Source organism: Camarhynchus parvulus, chromosome 17 (assembly GCF_901933205.1).
Source record: "Camarhynchus parvulus chromosome 17, STF_HiC, whole genome shotgun sequence".
NCBI lineage: Eukaryota > Metazoa > Chordata > Aves > Passeriformes > Thraupidae > Camarhynchus > Camarhynchus parvulus.
In genome coordinates this window covers 8,846,848-8,863,289 of record NC_044587.1, presented here as the reverse complement: position 1 = coordinate 8,863,289, position 16,442 = coordinate 8,846,848, and the positions used below count along the sequence as shown (strand labels likewise).

Below are 16,442 nucleotides of genomic sequence, written 5' to 3'. Positions count from 1 at the left end.
AGGGGCTGTGCCAAGGGGCACCGAGCCCCTCTGAGCTCTGAGCCAGCCTCTGCAGTGATCTGGGCAGGAGGGGAGGCACAGGCTTGGGAAATCCCAGCTCCTGGCTGTGTCCCTGGGTGGGAAATGAATTTGTGGAGAATTTGTAGATCTTTAAGGCATTTACAGCTGTGGCTAAAGCTGATAGGCCAAGAAACACTTATAATGTATTGTAATTAGGAAATAGTTGGCTTCTGATTGTGATGGCGTGAATTATAACATCTGTATTGTCTCACCCTTCACATGGGACTGAAAATGGAATAAAAGCTTTTAAAACAGCTCTCAGCTGCCCCATCTCTGGGTCAGAAAAGGGCTTAATCTGGGTCAGAAAAGGACATAATCTGAGGTAGAAAAGGGCATAATCTGGGTAAGAAAAGGGCATCATGTGGGTCAGGAAAGGGCTTAATCTGGGTCAGAGAAGGGTTTAATCTGGGGCAGAAAAGGACATAATCTGGGGCAGAAAAGGGCATAATCTGGGTCAGGAAAAGGGCTTAAACTGGGGCAGAAAAGGGCTTAAACTGGGGCAGAAAAGGGCATAATCCAACATCCCTGCCATGGTTTTCGGGGTGTCTGACTCTGCTATGGAGGTCTCCTTGCCTGGGGGTGTTTTCTCTCCCCGGGCTGGCCCAAGGACAGCTCTGAGCTGCCCCCCTGGCTCTGTCCGTGCCGTGCCAGCCCTGCTGCTCCCAGGCAGAGCAGGGATCCCCTCCCTGCGTGCCCCAGCTCAGCCCAGCCCAGCCCTCTGGCTAAACCGGGGGGAGGCAGGGGAAGCCCCCCCCGAGGGGAGGCAGGGGCACGGCCGGGAGGGCTCCCAGCCACCCGGGGAGGCCACCAGAGCCGTGTCCCCTGCCCCGACACGCTGGCTGCGAGCGAGCCCCGTGCCCCGACACGACGGCTGCAGGTAAAGCCCCGGCTTGCCAGAACCAGCCCTCGCCGCTGGCACGGAGCCCTGACATGCCAGGGGAGTTATTTATTTGGCGATGAAAGACGCACGTTTCGTTGGGAGAAACCACTGCACGGCTGCAGCGCCCTCGGAGCCTCCCTGCACGGCTGCCCCCGGGGCAGGGCGAGGGCTGCAGCCTCCAGACCAACCCCAGAGCCCGGCAGCCTCCACCTCCCGAGCCGGCTGGAGCTGAGCTGGGGCAGAGGCTGGGAAATGAGTGTCACGCTCAGGGAAGCCACAGCGAACCTCCTCCCGCTGCCAGCAGCCTCCACCCCCGGGGCACGCCACAGCCTGGTGCCTTCTGGCGTTTGCCAGGCACCTCTGGAGGCGGCCCTGCAGCCCAGCTCATCCCATCCCATCCCATCCCATCCCATCCCATCCCATCCCATCCCATCCCATCCCATCCCAGATCCCATCCCATCCCATCCCATCCCATCCCATCCCATCCCATCCCATCCCATCCCATCCCATCCCAGCTCATCCCATCCCATCCCATCCCATCCCATCCCATCCCATCCCATCCCATCCCATCCCATCCCATCCCATCCCATCCCATGGATCCCATCCCATCCCATCCCATCCATCCCATCCCAGATCCCATCCCAGTGTCCCATCCCTGCTGGATCAGGGATATTATGCACACACCGATGCCCCACAAGGCTCCCTGGGGCAGGGAGGCTGCAGGTCCCGCCCCAGGGATGAGGCTCGGTGTCACCTCTGCCACCTCCGCGTGGGCTGCTGCCTGTGGAAGTTCCTAGCCCGAAATTAGCAGCTGCTTCACTCCGTAATTAACGGGCTGGTGACTCCCCGGAGATGCCAGAGCAAGGTGTGAGCTCCCAGGGGCCCCCCTGTGCTGCCACCCACCCCCACATCCCTCTGGCATGGAGACATCCAGCGGCTCCTGCTGCATCCCTGGGCTCTGCCTCCCACCCAGGATGGCACCCAGGGGCTCCTGCTGCATCCCTGGGTGCTGGCACTCACTCAGCATCTCCTGGTGCATCCCTAGGCTCTGCCACTCACCCAGGATGGCACCCAGGGGTTCCTGCTGAACCCTGGGCTTTGCCACCCACCCAGCAGCTCCTGCTGCATCCCTGGGTGCTGGCACCCCTGGGCTCAGGAGTAGCAGCTCCACGCAGAGCTCCTGCCAGCCACGCTTCAGCTCAGCCCCCAGGAGAAGGGGTCCATGGGATGCTCCAGGGAAGCATCAGGATCCCAGCATGAGGGAAGAGCTCATCCTGTCCCATGCTGAGAGCCCTGGGCGTGAGAGACACTGTGCAGAACTCCACCCAGTCACATCCTGGCTTCCCAGGGCACCCCAGTCCTGCCACCCTGGTGATGGTGCCCACGCTGGGCATCCTTGCACAAGGAGGGTGAACCGGTCCTGCTCCAGCCCACAGAGCAGCTTGGAGACAACTCCCAGCCCACATCTGGGAGGAAGAGGAGGAGGAGGAGAGCAGCTGAAGGGTGTTGACAAACAAACTGGCTGACTCAGGCAGGAAGATGTCCAAAGCAGGGGAGCAGGAGGAAGCACCGGTCAGAGAGACCTTGGAGAAGGGAATGCAGGATCACACCTGTGCATCACACCTGGCTGCCCTGACACCCCACAGCTGGCAGGGACCTGCCTCTGTGACTGCCTGGAGCCCTCCAGCCCCAGCTGGGAAGAAGGACCCCGCTCCTGAGCCACCCAAGTGACACCTGTGTGGCTGGTGACTTCTGGGGGACATGAGCCTCACTCAGCCACCATCAAATGGGCTGGGACAGGGCATGGCACCTGCACAGCCTGGGCACTGTGGGCATGGCAGGGCCTCTCCCACCTCCCTCCTGCCTTTACCCCCTTCCCAGGAGGGCCACAGGTCCGGGCCAGGCTCTCCCCAGCAGCTCTGCTGCTCTAAGGAGCGGCAACCTCAGGAAACACTGCCAAGCCCAAAGAGCTCCTGTCCCTCCAGCAACCACGGCTCATGGGGGCCCGGGCAGCAAATCCAAATCCCCCAAATTTGGGAGGACAACTGGGAAAAGCTGCTTGGAGAAGGGCAGGATCCCTCCTGGGGCAGCAGCAGTGGAGAACAGGCCGAGCTAGGCAGGAAAACCCGGAGCTTTCCCCGCCACGTTGCTTTGCATGCCTGACAGCAAGTCGTGCCTTGCCTGTTGGGCTCCAGCCCCTCCCAGCTCCGGGGGCTCCTCAGCCAGCCAGGAGCCCTGGCAGGAGCAGAGAGGTGCTCCAGGAACCCAGTTTGTCCCAGTGTCTCCCAGGGAGGTGTCCCAGTACAGGTGTGTGCCCCCCCTGTTCACCCCAGCATGGCACAGGACATGTCCCAGCCCAGTCTCCATAATCCTATTGCACAGGAATCTTTTTTTTCTCTCATGAAATCTTTTTTTCTCATTAAAAGCCCTCTACAGACCCCAAGCATGGGTTAAATCCCACGCTGGGGTAGCAGCTCAGCCCTTTCCAGGGTGCAGCCATCCAGCCTGGCCTTGCAAACACCCAATCCCTGCCCCAGCAGGGACAGATTCCTGCACAGGAAACCCAGCCAGCCTTCTCCTTGTTATTCTTCAGGATTAGGATCACAGGGGCTTGCACGGGGAGCTATCTGTGCGCAGACAATCTCAGCAAGCTCCAGAGAAATTCAGGATGTGCTTTGGATCCAAACATGCCACAGGCAGCCCCGAGCCGGTGCTCTGCCGGGCTGGAGCTTTAACTAATGCAAGATGAAAACCCCAGAGCGAGTTCCAAGCTCTCCTTCAAAGCTCAGAAACCTGCTGGCGTCCTGCTGAGCCGCATACCACGTAAGCATTCCTGCCAGGACGGGGCCTGGCAGGGCGGATGGGCTGCGCGGCGAGACAGCCGTGCCTGTGCCAGCCCCACGGCAGCTCTTCCCCCAGAGCCCTTGGGGACAAAAGGACTTCAGAGCCACTCCCGTGGTGGCTTTATGGCCGCGACAGAGGAGCGATACGGCGGAGCCACCTCCAAAACATGGGCGGTCCCCAGATGCACAAGGTCCAGCTCGAAGCCACCCTCGGCTGTGACACCGCTCAGGTGCGGCCCCGCTGCTGCGGGGGTGGCTTCAGCCACTGGAGCCCAGGGGGTTTTCTGCCAGCCTGGGGAGCTGAAACCAAAGCTGGGACATGAAAGGGCTCGGAGCTCACGTCCTGCCCGCTCAGAAGCCCCGGGGAGCCCAGCGCCAGCATCACGAGTGACGCAAAGGGGCTGGGGGCAGCCCAGCAGGGCGACAGGAGCTGACCCCACTTAGAGGGGTCAGGAGTGTCACCAGAGACCCCGGCTAGCAGCGCTGAGCCCCCCAGGCACGGCTTCACACGATCCATGCTGTGCAGAGCCGTCATCCCGCGGCTCCCGGGCAGCTCCGGACAGACAGACAGACAGACATCCTGAGCCGGCGGACACCCGGCTCTCAATGACCGCATTGTCACCCTGCCCGTCGCACGGAGCGGGCGGGGGCACTGCTGTGCCCTGCCTGGAGCCAGCCTGGGGTGCAGGCAGCCCTTCCCTCCGCCCCAGAACATCTGCGGGGGCTTCCTAAGATCCCTTTCCTAAGGATCTCCCAGCACTGTGAAGGGGGATGAGGCTCATGTGCCAGCTAGCGCCAGCATTATTTTTGCATAAATATCTATATAATTATATATATTATATATAATATTATACAATTATTATTATATATTATATTATATTTTATATATTATATATTATATATATTAGTGCCCGTATGACAGCGGTGTCCCTGCGCTCCCAGCATCCCCCCGAGCCCAGCTCCCCTCTCCCCTCCCCGCAGCCCGAGGGGTCCCCGAGCCCCGCCGCCAACACAAACACCCCCACACAACGCAGCCTTTCATTGGGGAGGCACCTCGGGTACCCCCCGAGCTGTGCCGAGGCAAAACCGCGGGGAAACTAAAAATTAAAAACTTTAAAGAGCGAGAGAGAGGCGAAGAACAGAGTGGGGGGTCCCGAGAAAGACTGAGCGGCGGGGTTCCCAAAGGGATTGAAGGAGGGGTGGGGAGATGCCGGGGATCCCCCCGGGATGAGCGGGGCGCGCCGGGGGCTCACCCGCGATGTGCTGGCGGCGACCCTCGTCCAGGTGCGTGGAGACCACATCGCCCATGGCGAGCGGAGCCGGGCCGGGCCGGGCGGCGGGAGGAGCGGCTGGAGGAGGAGGGAAGAGGGAGGAGGAGGAGGAGGAGGAGGAGGAAGAAGGCAGAGCTCGGGGCGGCCCGGCAGCACGGCGCCCCACGGCCCCCCCGGCCACTCCTCCCGCACCGCCCCCGGCCCCGGGGAGAGGCTGCGAGGGTCCCCCCGCCGGTAATTAGCGCGGCTAATTACCCGGGGGGTGGGCAGGATGGAGGAGGGGGCAGTGCCCGGTGTCCCCCGCAGTGCCACCGGCAGAACCGGCTGCGTGCTGGCATTGCCACAGCCGGGCTCCGTCCTACCTGCGCCCACACCGCGGCCAAGAGCCTGACCTTGGTGCCAAGCTGGAGAGGGGCGGCACAGGCAGGGGCCCCTCGGCCTCCCCGGCCCGGGGGAGAAGGGGATGGGAGCGCTCGGGGTGGTTTAGAACCCGCCCCGGGATGGGGCTGGCATCACCGGGGGAGCCGGCGGCACGCTCAGAGCGGGACACTGAAACAGGGAATTTGTGTGTCTGCGTTTTCCAGCCATCGTGCGAAGCCTCCTCGGCCCCAGCCGGGGAGGAAGGAGCCGGAGGAAGCGCTGGAAAAGCTCCTCCTTCCTCTCGCTGCTGCTGCGGCTCCGTCCCCAAGCGCAACAGGCGGAAACGGCGCGCAGGATCCCGCGGCGCTGCCCGGGCACGATCCGTGCGGAGGGGAGGAAAGGCCCCGCCGCCCTCATTGCCAGAGCCCGGGCACCGCCAGCAGCTCGGGGTGTGACCGAGGGAGGAAGAGGAGGAGGAGGAAGGAGGAGGACGTTGCTGGCGTGCCCAGAAAGTTCAGGCTGTTCCCAGCTGCGGGGCGGCTCCGGGGAGCCGCTGCCGAGGTGGATGCGCGCCTTGGCATCGCTCGGGGTCCCTGGATGCTCCCAGAGCTCTGGAAGCTCGGCCCAGCTTGGCTCGGTGTGGGACCGCCAGCGTGGAAACGGCTCCAGGAGGCTTTTCCTGGGCTGGCCTTGTTTACCCGGCAGCAGTGGGAGGGAGGGAGGGTTGGAAGTGGCCGGGCTGGGAGCGAGGCATCCTGTTTATCCTCCTGAAATAGCTGCCCTTGGCCGCGGGGCTGGGCCGGGGGCGGCAGGATGGGCACGGCCCTCGCTCCCCGCCCGCTGCCACCGCCAGCCCTGCCCTGCAGCGCTGCCACCACCCCTGGGGACACCAGCGAGCCCTCGCCGTGCCAGGGGAATGCCACCCTGCAGCCAAAATCCTCCTTGTGGGCACGGTGCGCCCGTGCCAAGCTCTGCCCAAGCCGAGCACTCCCCGCGTGGGCAAAAAACATCAGCACATCGAGTGGCACAAAGATGCCACCCGCATTGGTCCCAACTCTCTCTCCCCCCAGAGGGATGCCCACAGTGCACCAACCTTTTCCATCCTGACTGTTCTCACCCCTCCGACTCATTTCAATGGGGAAATAACTCCAAAGCTGGAATATTTCCTTTTTTTATACCCTTTTATATCCCTTTTCCCCCCCTGAGATGCCCCATAAGAAGGTTTTACCCTTAGCACGGGGCTTGTTTGCAGTTTGTTTGCCAGGCCAGAATGCTGCTGGTATCAAGGGATTCTCGTGGGAAATTTATCTGCAGCAAAATCTCATTTCCAATAGAAAATTGTTCCACTGGAGGCTTTTAAACACTTTCCCCAGTGCTGATCCCCGAGGAGTCTGGCTGTGACTTAATTTGAAATTCTGTCTTAGTGGGGTGATGGTATTTAACAGGCGATGAAAATGCATCCACCCACTTCAAATTGAAAAGAAATGGGAATATCTATCCATGTAAATAACTTCATTATTAGAAACCAAGCTTCATCCCTTCCAAAAAAGCAATGTATGGAATATGATTTAGGCAGTGCACACAGAATCCTGCTAAATAAACCAAGTAAGTGGTTAAAAAGCCTTATTTTTGAAAAATTAATCCACACAAGCACAGGAGCACTTGAGTCATCACTGCCTCTTTTGCCCACTGGTGTGTTTCTTAAATAAATAAATAAAACCTGAATGAAGAGGTAAAAAATAGACAGCATTGATATTGTTGATTTTGCAAACACAAAAATAGCCTGTCAGCAGAGCCTGGAGACACAGGCTGCTTTTGGGGCTCCAAAAACCACCTGAGGATGGGCACCATGTCCTGGCACCACCAGACAGTGCCACGTGGTGACACAGCAGGGAGATTTTGGCACCGGAGCCAGAGAGGCTCAGCTGCCAAAGCTTGGGCCAGGAAAGTAAGGAAGTTGTTGGAAGGTTTTTATTGGGGCTGGAGACATTTGGGAGCTCAAATCTCAGCAGGTGAGCACTTTCTGGTTTATTCCTACAGGGTTATGTGCAGAGGGCATTGTCCCCAATGTGCTCCTGGTCAGGATTTCCTGACCTGATGGGTGTCTGAGGATGATGAGGATGGAAATAGGGATGGGAATAGTTTATCCTTCCTCTATGGCACATTTTGGTTTATTCCTACAGGGTTATGTGCAGAGGGGATTGTCCCCAATGTGCTGCTGGTCAGGGTTTCCTTCATCCCCACTGCCCCAGTGGCTGGCCCAGGAGGATGAGGATGGGGATGGGATGGGAATGGTTTGTCCTTCCTCTCCAGAACATTTTTGTTTATTCCCACATGGTCACATGCAGAGGGCATTGTCCCCAGTGTGTTCCTGGTCAGGGTTTCCTCCATCCCTGCCACCCTGATGGGTGTCTGAGGATGATGAGGATGGCGATGGGGATGGGGATGGTTTGTCCTTCCTCTCTGGCACATTTTGGTTTATTCCCCCATAGTTATGTGCAGAGGGGATTGTCCCCAACATGGTCCTGGTCAGGGTCACCTCCATCCCTGCCACCCTGATGGATGCCCGAGGAGGATGAGGATGGGGATGGTTTGTCCTTCCTCTCCAGCTGCAGTTTCTGGGAGTCCAGCCTGGCCCTGCTCAGGCACTGAGCCCATCCTGCTGAGCACAAGGGGTGCAGACACAGCCCCCCACTGCCCTCCTGTCTCCCCTCCTGGCTCCATCCTTCCCAAGGATATCTTTAAATCCATCCCCCTTTGCAGGCTCAGCTCCCTGCTCTGCTTCCCCACATGCCCTGCAAAGGCTCCAGGTAAAGCCCCTGGATCCAGGAGAAAAAACCAGCAGTGCCAGCAGCACTAGTGATGCCCAAATGGCTTTGTCACACCCTGTCCTGGGCCTGTCCCACGTGCTGGGGCTCTGAGGGACCTGGCACAGACGTCCCTCCCACCAGAGGCTGTGCAGCGTTGGAGTTGTACAGAATTGCAGGCTGATAAAGTGTAATCATGCCAGCTAATTACATCTCACTGAAGAGATGGAAATAATGCTTATCTGCCTGGAGATGATGAATTATCTAGCCCAGCTTGGAAATGAAGGATTTCCCTGTGAATACAGCCGAGCAGAATAAACATTCCCGTGATTTCAGGCAGCTCCTGGGATGGTGGAGATGGCAGCAGCGAGCCGAGGTAGCTCCCACATTATTAAAGCCTTCAGTGCATTAGTCCCTCATGATGAGCAAAGTGTTCCATACCTGTCCTTCCCCCTCCCAGGACTTCTGGATGATTCTGATGCCACAATCCATGGCTGTGACAAAGCATTTTTTTTTAAAGTTGATGATGTGGGGTATTTTTTTGCTCACAGCAATCAAACCAAGCCCGGCAGGGGCTGTGTGCTCAGCTCCCTGCCCTCCTGCCCCTCAGCTGGTCCCTCTGGATTCGGTGCCTGTGGGGGGATCATCCCACCTTGTTCCCGTTGGATTTTCCATGGGCACGGTGTAGAACCCGAGCTCTGGGCAGCAGAGGTGCTGGAGGCACCTGCAGAGAGCCCAGAACAGGCTGTTCCCAACCTCTCCCCTCCTCCAGAATCCTGCTGGATTCCTGCAGCCGCTGAGCGCTGCAGGATAAATCTCCAGCCCGGTAAATGTTTATTCCCCTCTCACCCACACCAGGAGCAATCAGTGGAGTTTTCCTTTCACTCGCAGTGACCCTGGCACAGGGATCTGTTTCCACCTCACCAGATCACCGGGAAACCCGATCTCCGTGGAGGGGGGCGGGGGTTGAGGGCAGGAGCTGCAGCCGAGGGGAGGTCGGGGCGCCCCTCAGAGCTGGGCTCAGGTCCCATCCACAGGGTGGGGGTGGAAACCCACCTGGGCTCACCTCTGAGGCCCCGGAGGAGTCCTTGTTGAGGGACCCGCTGTGCCCTGGGGTCCGAGCCAGCCCAGCTGGGCAGGAGGGAGAAGCAGCGGCACAGAAGGGGGCGGAGGTGCCCTCCTGCTCGCCTTCCCCAGAACTGCTCTCGGTGCAATTACCAGCAGCGTGATTGCGGCAATAAAACTTTGCAATGCTGATAAAGGCGAGGGCAGCCGTGCCCAGCCCCGCGAGGTGATGCCGTGCCCGCGGGCTGCTGCGCCCTCCGTCCCGCTGCTGACTCCAGCGCTCCGATAACAGCGTCATTAACACTGCTGAATCAGGCCTGCCTCCAGCGGCTTCTGCTGAATCAGGGCTGCATCCGACAGCTCTGAGCGGGATTCATCAGCTCCAGCCCGGGCACGGAGCTCTGAGCGGGATCTGTGAGCTCCAAACCCCAGTTCCAGCCTGAACACGGAGCTCTGAGCGGGATCTGTGAGCTCCAAACCCCAGTTCCAGCCTGAACACGGAGCTCTGAGCGGGATCTGTGAGCTCCAAACCCCAGTTCCAGCCTGAACACGGAGCTCTGAGCGGGATCCGTCAGCTCCATCCCGGGTACGGAGCTCTGAGCAGAGGGGTGGCACTGACTGAGGGACACCTGGGGATCCCCAAAGCCCCAGATGGGTGCCAGGGGGCTGTGACAGGCAGCACAGGGCGGGGATGTCACCGCACCTCGCCCCCGGTGGGTGAGCACCCAGCGCCCCAGGGCAGGGAGCGGCCGGCGGGGCCGGGGGACGAGGGAAGGAGGAAGAGGAGGAAGAGGAGGAAGGAGGAAGGAGGAGGAGGAGGAGGGAGGCTCCTGCGGACCAGCATTCCCCTCTGCTGGTCGGCACTGGGATAACTGGTGGCCGCCAGCCAGGCGTTGGCAGGGAGCCGGGACCGGCTCGGTGCAGCCTGCCGAGGGTGCGACAGACTGGCGACATTGGCACCGGCGTGGCACAGGGCACGGGGTGCGGGCACCGGCGTGGGCACCGGGCTGAGCACAGGGAACGGGCACGGGGACGGGCACCGGCATGGCATGGGACACGGGACAGGCACTGACATGGCATGGACATGGGACATGGGACATGGGACACGGGATATGGGACACGGGACATGGGACAGGCACTGACAGAGGACATGGGATATGGGACAGGAACTGGCATGGGCATGGGACATGGGACACGGGACAGGCACTGACATGGGACACGGGAATGGGACAGGCACTGGCATGGCATGGGACACAGGATATGGAACATGGGGCACGGGACAGGCACTGGCATGGCATGGGCATGGGGTATGGGACATACACTGGTATGGCATGGGACATGGGACAGGCACAGGCAGGACAGCCTGGGCACTGGGATGAGCACAGGGAATGGGCATGGGCACTGGCACAGCATGGGTGTGGCCCTGGCTCTGCTCCTTGCTGTGGGATATTGGGAATAGTGGTTTTCTGCCCCACTCCCAAACCCTGGGCAGGTGCAGGGGCTGGTGCTGGGTCACAGCTCTGCCATTTGCACCAGGGAAAGGAAAAAATCCCGTGTTTGAGCAACGCTGAACAGCTGGAAATGGGGAAAACCCAGAGCACCAGGCTGGGCCCTGCCTGCACCTCAGCAGGGTCAGCCCAGCCCTCACTGCCCCAGCACAAACACCAGGTCCTGGGATGATTAATCCTGAGCAGCTGCACCCCAGGCAGCTCATGGGGACACAGCCAAAGGGGGACACTGTATTGTATTTGCTGGGAGTGCCTTGACAAAGGCAGGAATGATGCATCTGACTCCATGTTCTCAGAAGGCTAATTCATTACTTTATAAAGTTAATATATTCATAAATATATTTATATATTATATCTAAAATTTATTTATTATATTATAAACATATTCATAAATTATATTTATAATAATTTATAAATATATTATTATATAATATTATATTATATTATATTATATTATATTATATTATATTATATTATATTATAATTATTATATTATATTATATTATATTATATTATATTATATTATATTATATATTATTATTATATATTATATATTATAATATATTTATTTATATTATATTTATAATTTTTTTACTTTATATTACTTTACTGTATTATATTAAAGAATACTATACTAACTGTACTAAAAAATACAGAAAGGATTCTTACAGAATGCTAAAAAGATAACAATGAAAACTCCTGACTCTTTCCAGAGTCCTGACACAGCTTGGCCCTGATTGGCCAAAGAGTGAAAACAACTCCCAGCAGAATCCAATGGAACAATCACCTGTGGGTAAACAATCTCCAAACACATTCCACATGAGCACAACACAGGAGAAGCAAATGAGAGAAGAATTGTTTTCCTTTTCTCTGAGGCTCCTCAGCTTCCCAGGAGAAAAGCCCTTTGTGAAGGGATTTTTTCAGAGAAAATGTGAATGTCACAACGCTGTGCCCTCACTGTCCCCACAAGCCCCTTCCCCTGGGACACATTCCCAGCTCCAGGACCAGGCATTTAACAGCCAGCATTGCCTCTGCCTGCACTCAGGGGGTGGAAGTGCCTCCCCATCCCACATCCCCAGACCCAGGATGCACTCCCCAGTGGATGCTGGATACTCTCACACCCTCCCACAGTGTCCTAAAATCCCAAATATTCCAGGGGAGCCCCTAGGGAGGATGGTCAGCAGATCAGCAGGAGCTGATCTGAAGTGTTTCCACTTTCAGCCCCAGGACTCAGAAGATTGTGGGACACCCCCATTTCTGCCAGTTAAGCACATGCCCAGTATCTTAACAGGTTTCAATTGAATTTTTGGGGGTGAAAAAGCCCAGAGTGAGGCCTCCTGGCCTAGACTCCTTTGGAGAGGACCAGGAAGGAAGGATCAGGATGTGGCCCCAAGGCTGCTGGGGGAGGCATCTCTCACATCAACTTCCCCTTGGTACCACAAACATCCTTACCCTTGTCTGTCAGGAAAACCACCCTGAGCCAGCTCTGACCCCAAGGCCAGCCTCTTCTCTGGCCTCCCAGCTCCCTGTTACTTCCCAGAATTCCATCCCACACCAACAGCCTCTAGTGCAGGGCCCAGCTGCCAGACCTGGCCATCCCAATTTCCATGATTTGGACCAAACCAGCACAGGATGGAGTGAGGGGAGCAGCCACCACCTCTCCCCATCCACTCTGATGCTCCTTCACAGCCCTGTGTGGAAAGGGGGCTGAGGAAAAGCCCCTTCCCTTCCCTTCCCTTCCCTTCCCTTCCCTTCCCTTCCCTTCCCTTCCCTTCCCTTCCCTTCCCTTCCCTTCCCTTCCCTTCCCTTCCCTTCCCTTCCCTTCCCTTCCCTTCCCTTCCCTTCCCTTCCCTTCCCTTCCCTTCCCTTCCCTTCCCTTCCCTTCCCTTCCCTTCCCTTCCCAGCTGTTCTGGGGGTGTCCAGCCCTGGCTCCTCACCTGCATCCCCCCAAGCAGGGAAAGGTTTCTGGGGGTCCCAAACCAGCCCACAGTCCCTGCTTGGAGGGAGTTCTGGGGCATTTTGCACTCCAGCAGGTCCTGGGTGCCAGGATGGGGCCTGCCCATGCTGGAGCTGTGTTGGCAGGAAGGGTCTCCAAACCATCATTCCCCACCACCATGGGGAGGATGTTCCCATCCCTGCCCTCCTGGCTTTGTCCCCCCAAAGCCTCCATGCCCAGGCTGACACCTTCCCCAGGCAGCTGTGGGGTGGGGTAGCTTGATTCCCAGCTTGGTTCCCAGTTTTTCCAGTGAGACAAATGCCACTCTTATAGAAATGTACCTGAACAACTCGCCAGCCACGCTGCTTGCAACTGTTCTTATGAGAATTTTCTCAAAGCAGCCTAACATTCACCAAAGTTACTAAAACATCAACTGTACTAAAATAAGAATAAAGAAGCTGAGGAGCCAAATACCAAGATCACAAGAACTAAATAACAAAAGATTGTGAAACACCTAAAATATAACCAACCACAGATACTAAGAAACAGAAACAGAAAACAAGAGAGCAAGACAACACCACCAATCAAGAAGTGTATAATTAGTAGTTTGTAAAATCTATAAAAGCATGTGTAATATAAACAACAAAGAGCTTCTGCTTAATCACATTAGTCAGTTATTCAGATGTCCTAGACTTCCCACACACTCTTTCCTTATTTATGTTTTCTACCAGGTGTGATGGATGCAAGAGAACCACCGAGCTACCAGGGAGCTGACTGTCCCCAAGGGTCACCGTGATATTTTCTGACAAATCCCTCTGCCAGGATTTTTCTCCTGAGAAGCTGAGAAGCCTCAGAAAAGAAATGTAAACAATAATTATCTGATTGCTTGGAATGTGTTCTGGAGGTTGCTTCCCAACTGGTGCATCTTTGATTGGTTCCATGTGAATTGTTTTTAATTAACGGCCAATCCCAGTCCAGCTGTGTTGGGATTCTGATCAGTTACGAGTTTTTATTATTCACTCTTTTCCAGCCTTCTGTCTGTATCCTTTCTGTATATAAACTATGTTTATATACTATATATAGTTTATATACTAAAGTATATAAACTATACTTTAGTATAGTTTTAGTATACAATAGAATAGCATATTTTAGATATAGTATATTTTTATATTTAGAATATAATATATATAATATAATATAATATAATATAATATAATATAATATAATATAATATAATATAATATAATATAATATAATATAATATAATATAATATAATATAATATAATATAATATAATATAATATAATATAATATGATGCATTTTACTATTATTATAGTATTATTATATAATATATAATATATCAGCCTTCTGAGAACTTGGAGTCAGATTCTCATCTCTCACCTCGTCCTGGGGACCCTCATAACACCACAACACCCAAGGGCAAGGGGACACACCCTGGGGACTTTGGGGACCCCTCTGGGTGGGTCCAGCTCTCCTGCAGCTCCCTGGGGCTTTTCCTGCAGCCCAGCACTGCAGCCTCCCTGGGCAGCCTGGCAGGGAGATGCAGCAGCAGTATAAATACCTCACTCTTAAATAGCCTCTGGTATTTATAGCCTGCCTTGGCACCGAGTGCAGGCTCTGACAGACTCAGCTTGGGATTATTTTTAAGGAAGCATAAGGGAGGATAGCAGGTTTTGGAGCGAAGGATTGGGGCTGGGGGCTGCCTGACCTGGGGCTGCTGGGGCTGGATGGAGCCAGGCCATTGTCACTCTGTGTCAGGGGTGTCAGGGGGTAGGATGGTGCGGATGGATGGAGATGAGAGATCTCTGCAGCCAGGTTATGGAACTTGGGGTTTATTGCAAAGGGCCTGGGTGCAGGGCCCTGCTGGGAGCTGCCAGGCACAGCTCAGAGCAGGCTGAGAGAAGAGAGGGGGAGAGAGGATGAGAGGGTGAGAGAGTAAAAGGGGTAAGAGAGCGAGGTTCCCGTTACAATACAATAAATCATCTTCTGTGTTGAATATTCTGATTCTCACTAACCAATCTAGTACAAGATACAAATCCTATAGCATTTACATACAGCCTATAAGAATCATTACATTACCATCCTGTGTTACATTTTAAACCCTAAAAACTCCTCTTTGGGCCCTTCTGCCAAGCTGGCAGGGTCTGCTCTGACCCTTGGGCCTGTCTGCAAGCAGAGGGTGTTGTTCCATCAAAAGGGGATCACCTTCAGCCAGCCACACCATTGTTTTCCAGTTGTTCAGTAACTGAGGTATCTCAAAGCTGCTTTCATTTCAATCTCACTTATAGTTTCTATATTCTCAAAATCTTTTGCCAGGCAATCATATTTATAAGGCTTTCCTGTTTCATCTTCCCCAACAACTCTGCTGTCCCTGCGGGTGCTCCTTTGCTGTCCCGTGTCCCCAGGCAGTAGGCGGCAGGGTGCACCTCTCTGTGGCCACACTCAGACATGTAAATGTGAGCACACACCTGCGGGCACAGCCTGCTCTGCATCGCTGCCCTTGCTCCAGCCCTGTGCTAGCACCGAGCCATTCCCCTCCTCCTCTCCCATTTTCACCCTTCACACTCAGGAGGGGAAGCACAGAAGCACCCAAACCCCCTGGGCACAGCCTGGCAGTCAGACACAGAGCCTGGCAGCCAGCCCGGGGGGAAAGCTCATCCTGCTGTGCTGGGTGCAGGATGAACACACAGCCTTTGCCCCCGGATTTACAGCCCTGCCGTGCCCGGCCTGGAGGGGTGACTGATCCCCTCTGTGTGTGATGAGATTTTACTGGGAAATAAACCTGACTGAGCCCAGGGACCCCTCCCCAGTGCAGCCGCGGGGGCGGGAGGGGCCCGTTGCCTCCAGCCCCACCGTGGGGAGGGGGCAATGCTTGGCTTTGGCACAGCTTTGGTGGCACCGCTGAGCCCTGGGGTGCAGAAAGGGGGGAGTGCGGGGTGCAGGGGGGTGCTGGGGGCGGGGGGACACCGGGTGGGTGCCTGGGGGGGATGCTGGGGGTGTGTCTGTGTTAATTCTGGTTGTGGGGGTGTGCCAGGTGTGTGTCCGTGGGTGATTCCTGTTACAAGGGGTTCTGTGTGTGTGTCCGTGGGTGACTCTGGTTGTGGAGGGTCCGCCCGTGTCCCCCTGTCCGTCTGTGTCCCCCTGTCCGTTCGTGTCCCCTTTTCCGTTCTCATCCCCGTATCCGTTCGTGTCCCTCTGTCCATGTGTGTCCCTGTGTCCATTCGTGTCCCCTGTCCGTGTGTGTTCCCCCGTCCGTTCATGTCCCCCGTCCATTCTTATCCCTATGTCCGTTTGTGTCCCCCTGTTCGTGTGTGTGCCCCTGTCCGTGTGTCCTGCTGTCTGTTCGTGTCCCTCTGTCCGTGTGTGTCCCCCTGTCCGTTCTCATCCCCGTGTCCGTTCATGTCCCCCGTCCGCTTGTGTCCCCCTGTCCGTCCGTGTCCCCCTGTCTGTGTCTGTCCCCCTGTCCATGTGTGTCCCCCTGTCCATTCGTGTCCCCTTGTCCGTTCGTGTCCCCCTGTCCATTCGTGTCCCCTGTCCCTTCCTGTCCCCCTCTCCGTCCGTATCGCCGTGTCCATTTGTATGCCTCTGTCCATGTATGTCCCCGTGTCCGTCCGTGTCCCCCAGTCCGCGCGCGGGTGCCACCGCTGCAGTACCCGCTCCCGCCTGCCAGGGGGCGCTGCCGGCGGGCGC

The 16,442-nt window shown here is 56.3% G+C and overlaps 1 protein-coding gene across 1 annotated transcript in view; it reads right to left on the bottom strand.

The window, feature by feature from the left end:
- Positions 1-5,674, bottom strand: part of NIBAN2 (niban apoptosis regulator 2) — a 36,845-nt gene extending 31,171 nt beyond the window's left edge. The window contains exons 1-2 of the mRNA XM_030961705.1: positions 5,417-5,674; positions 5,037-5,132 (exon numbers count right to left, since the gene is read on the bottom strand). Of these exons, the coding sequence (XP_030817565.1) occupies positions 5,037-5,091 (55 nt within the window). The 5' untranslated portion in view covers positions 5,092-5,132; positions 5,417-5,674. The remainder of the gene's footprint in view (positions 1-5,036; positions 5,133-5,416) is intronic.
- Between the last annotated feature and the right edge of the window lie 10,768 nt (positions 5,675-16,442).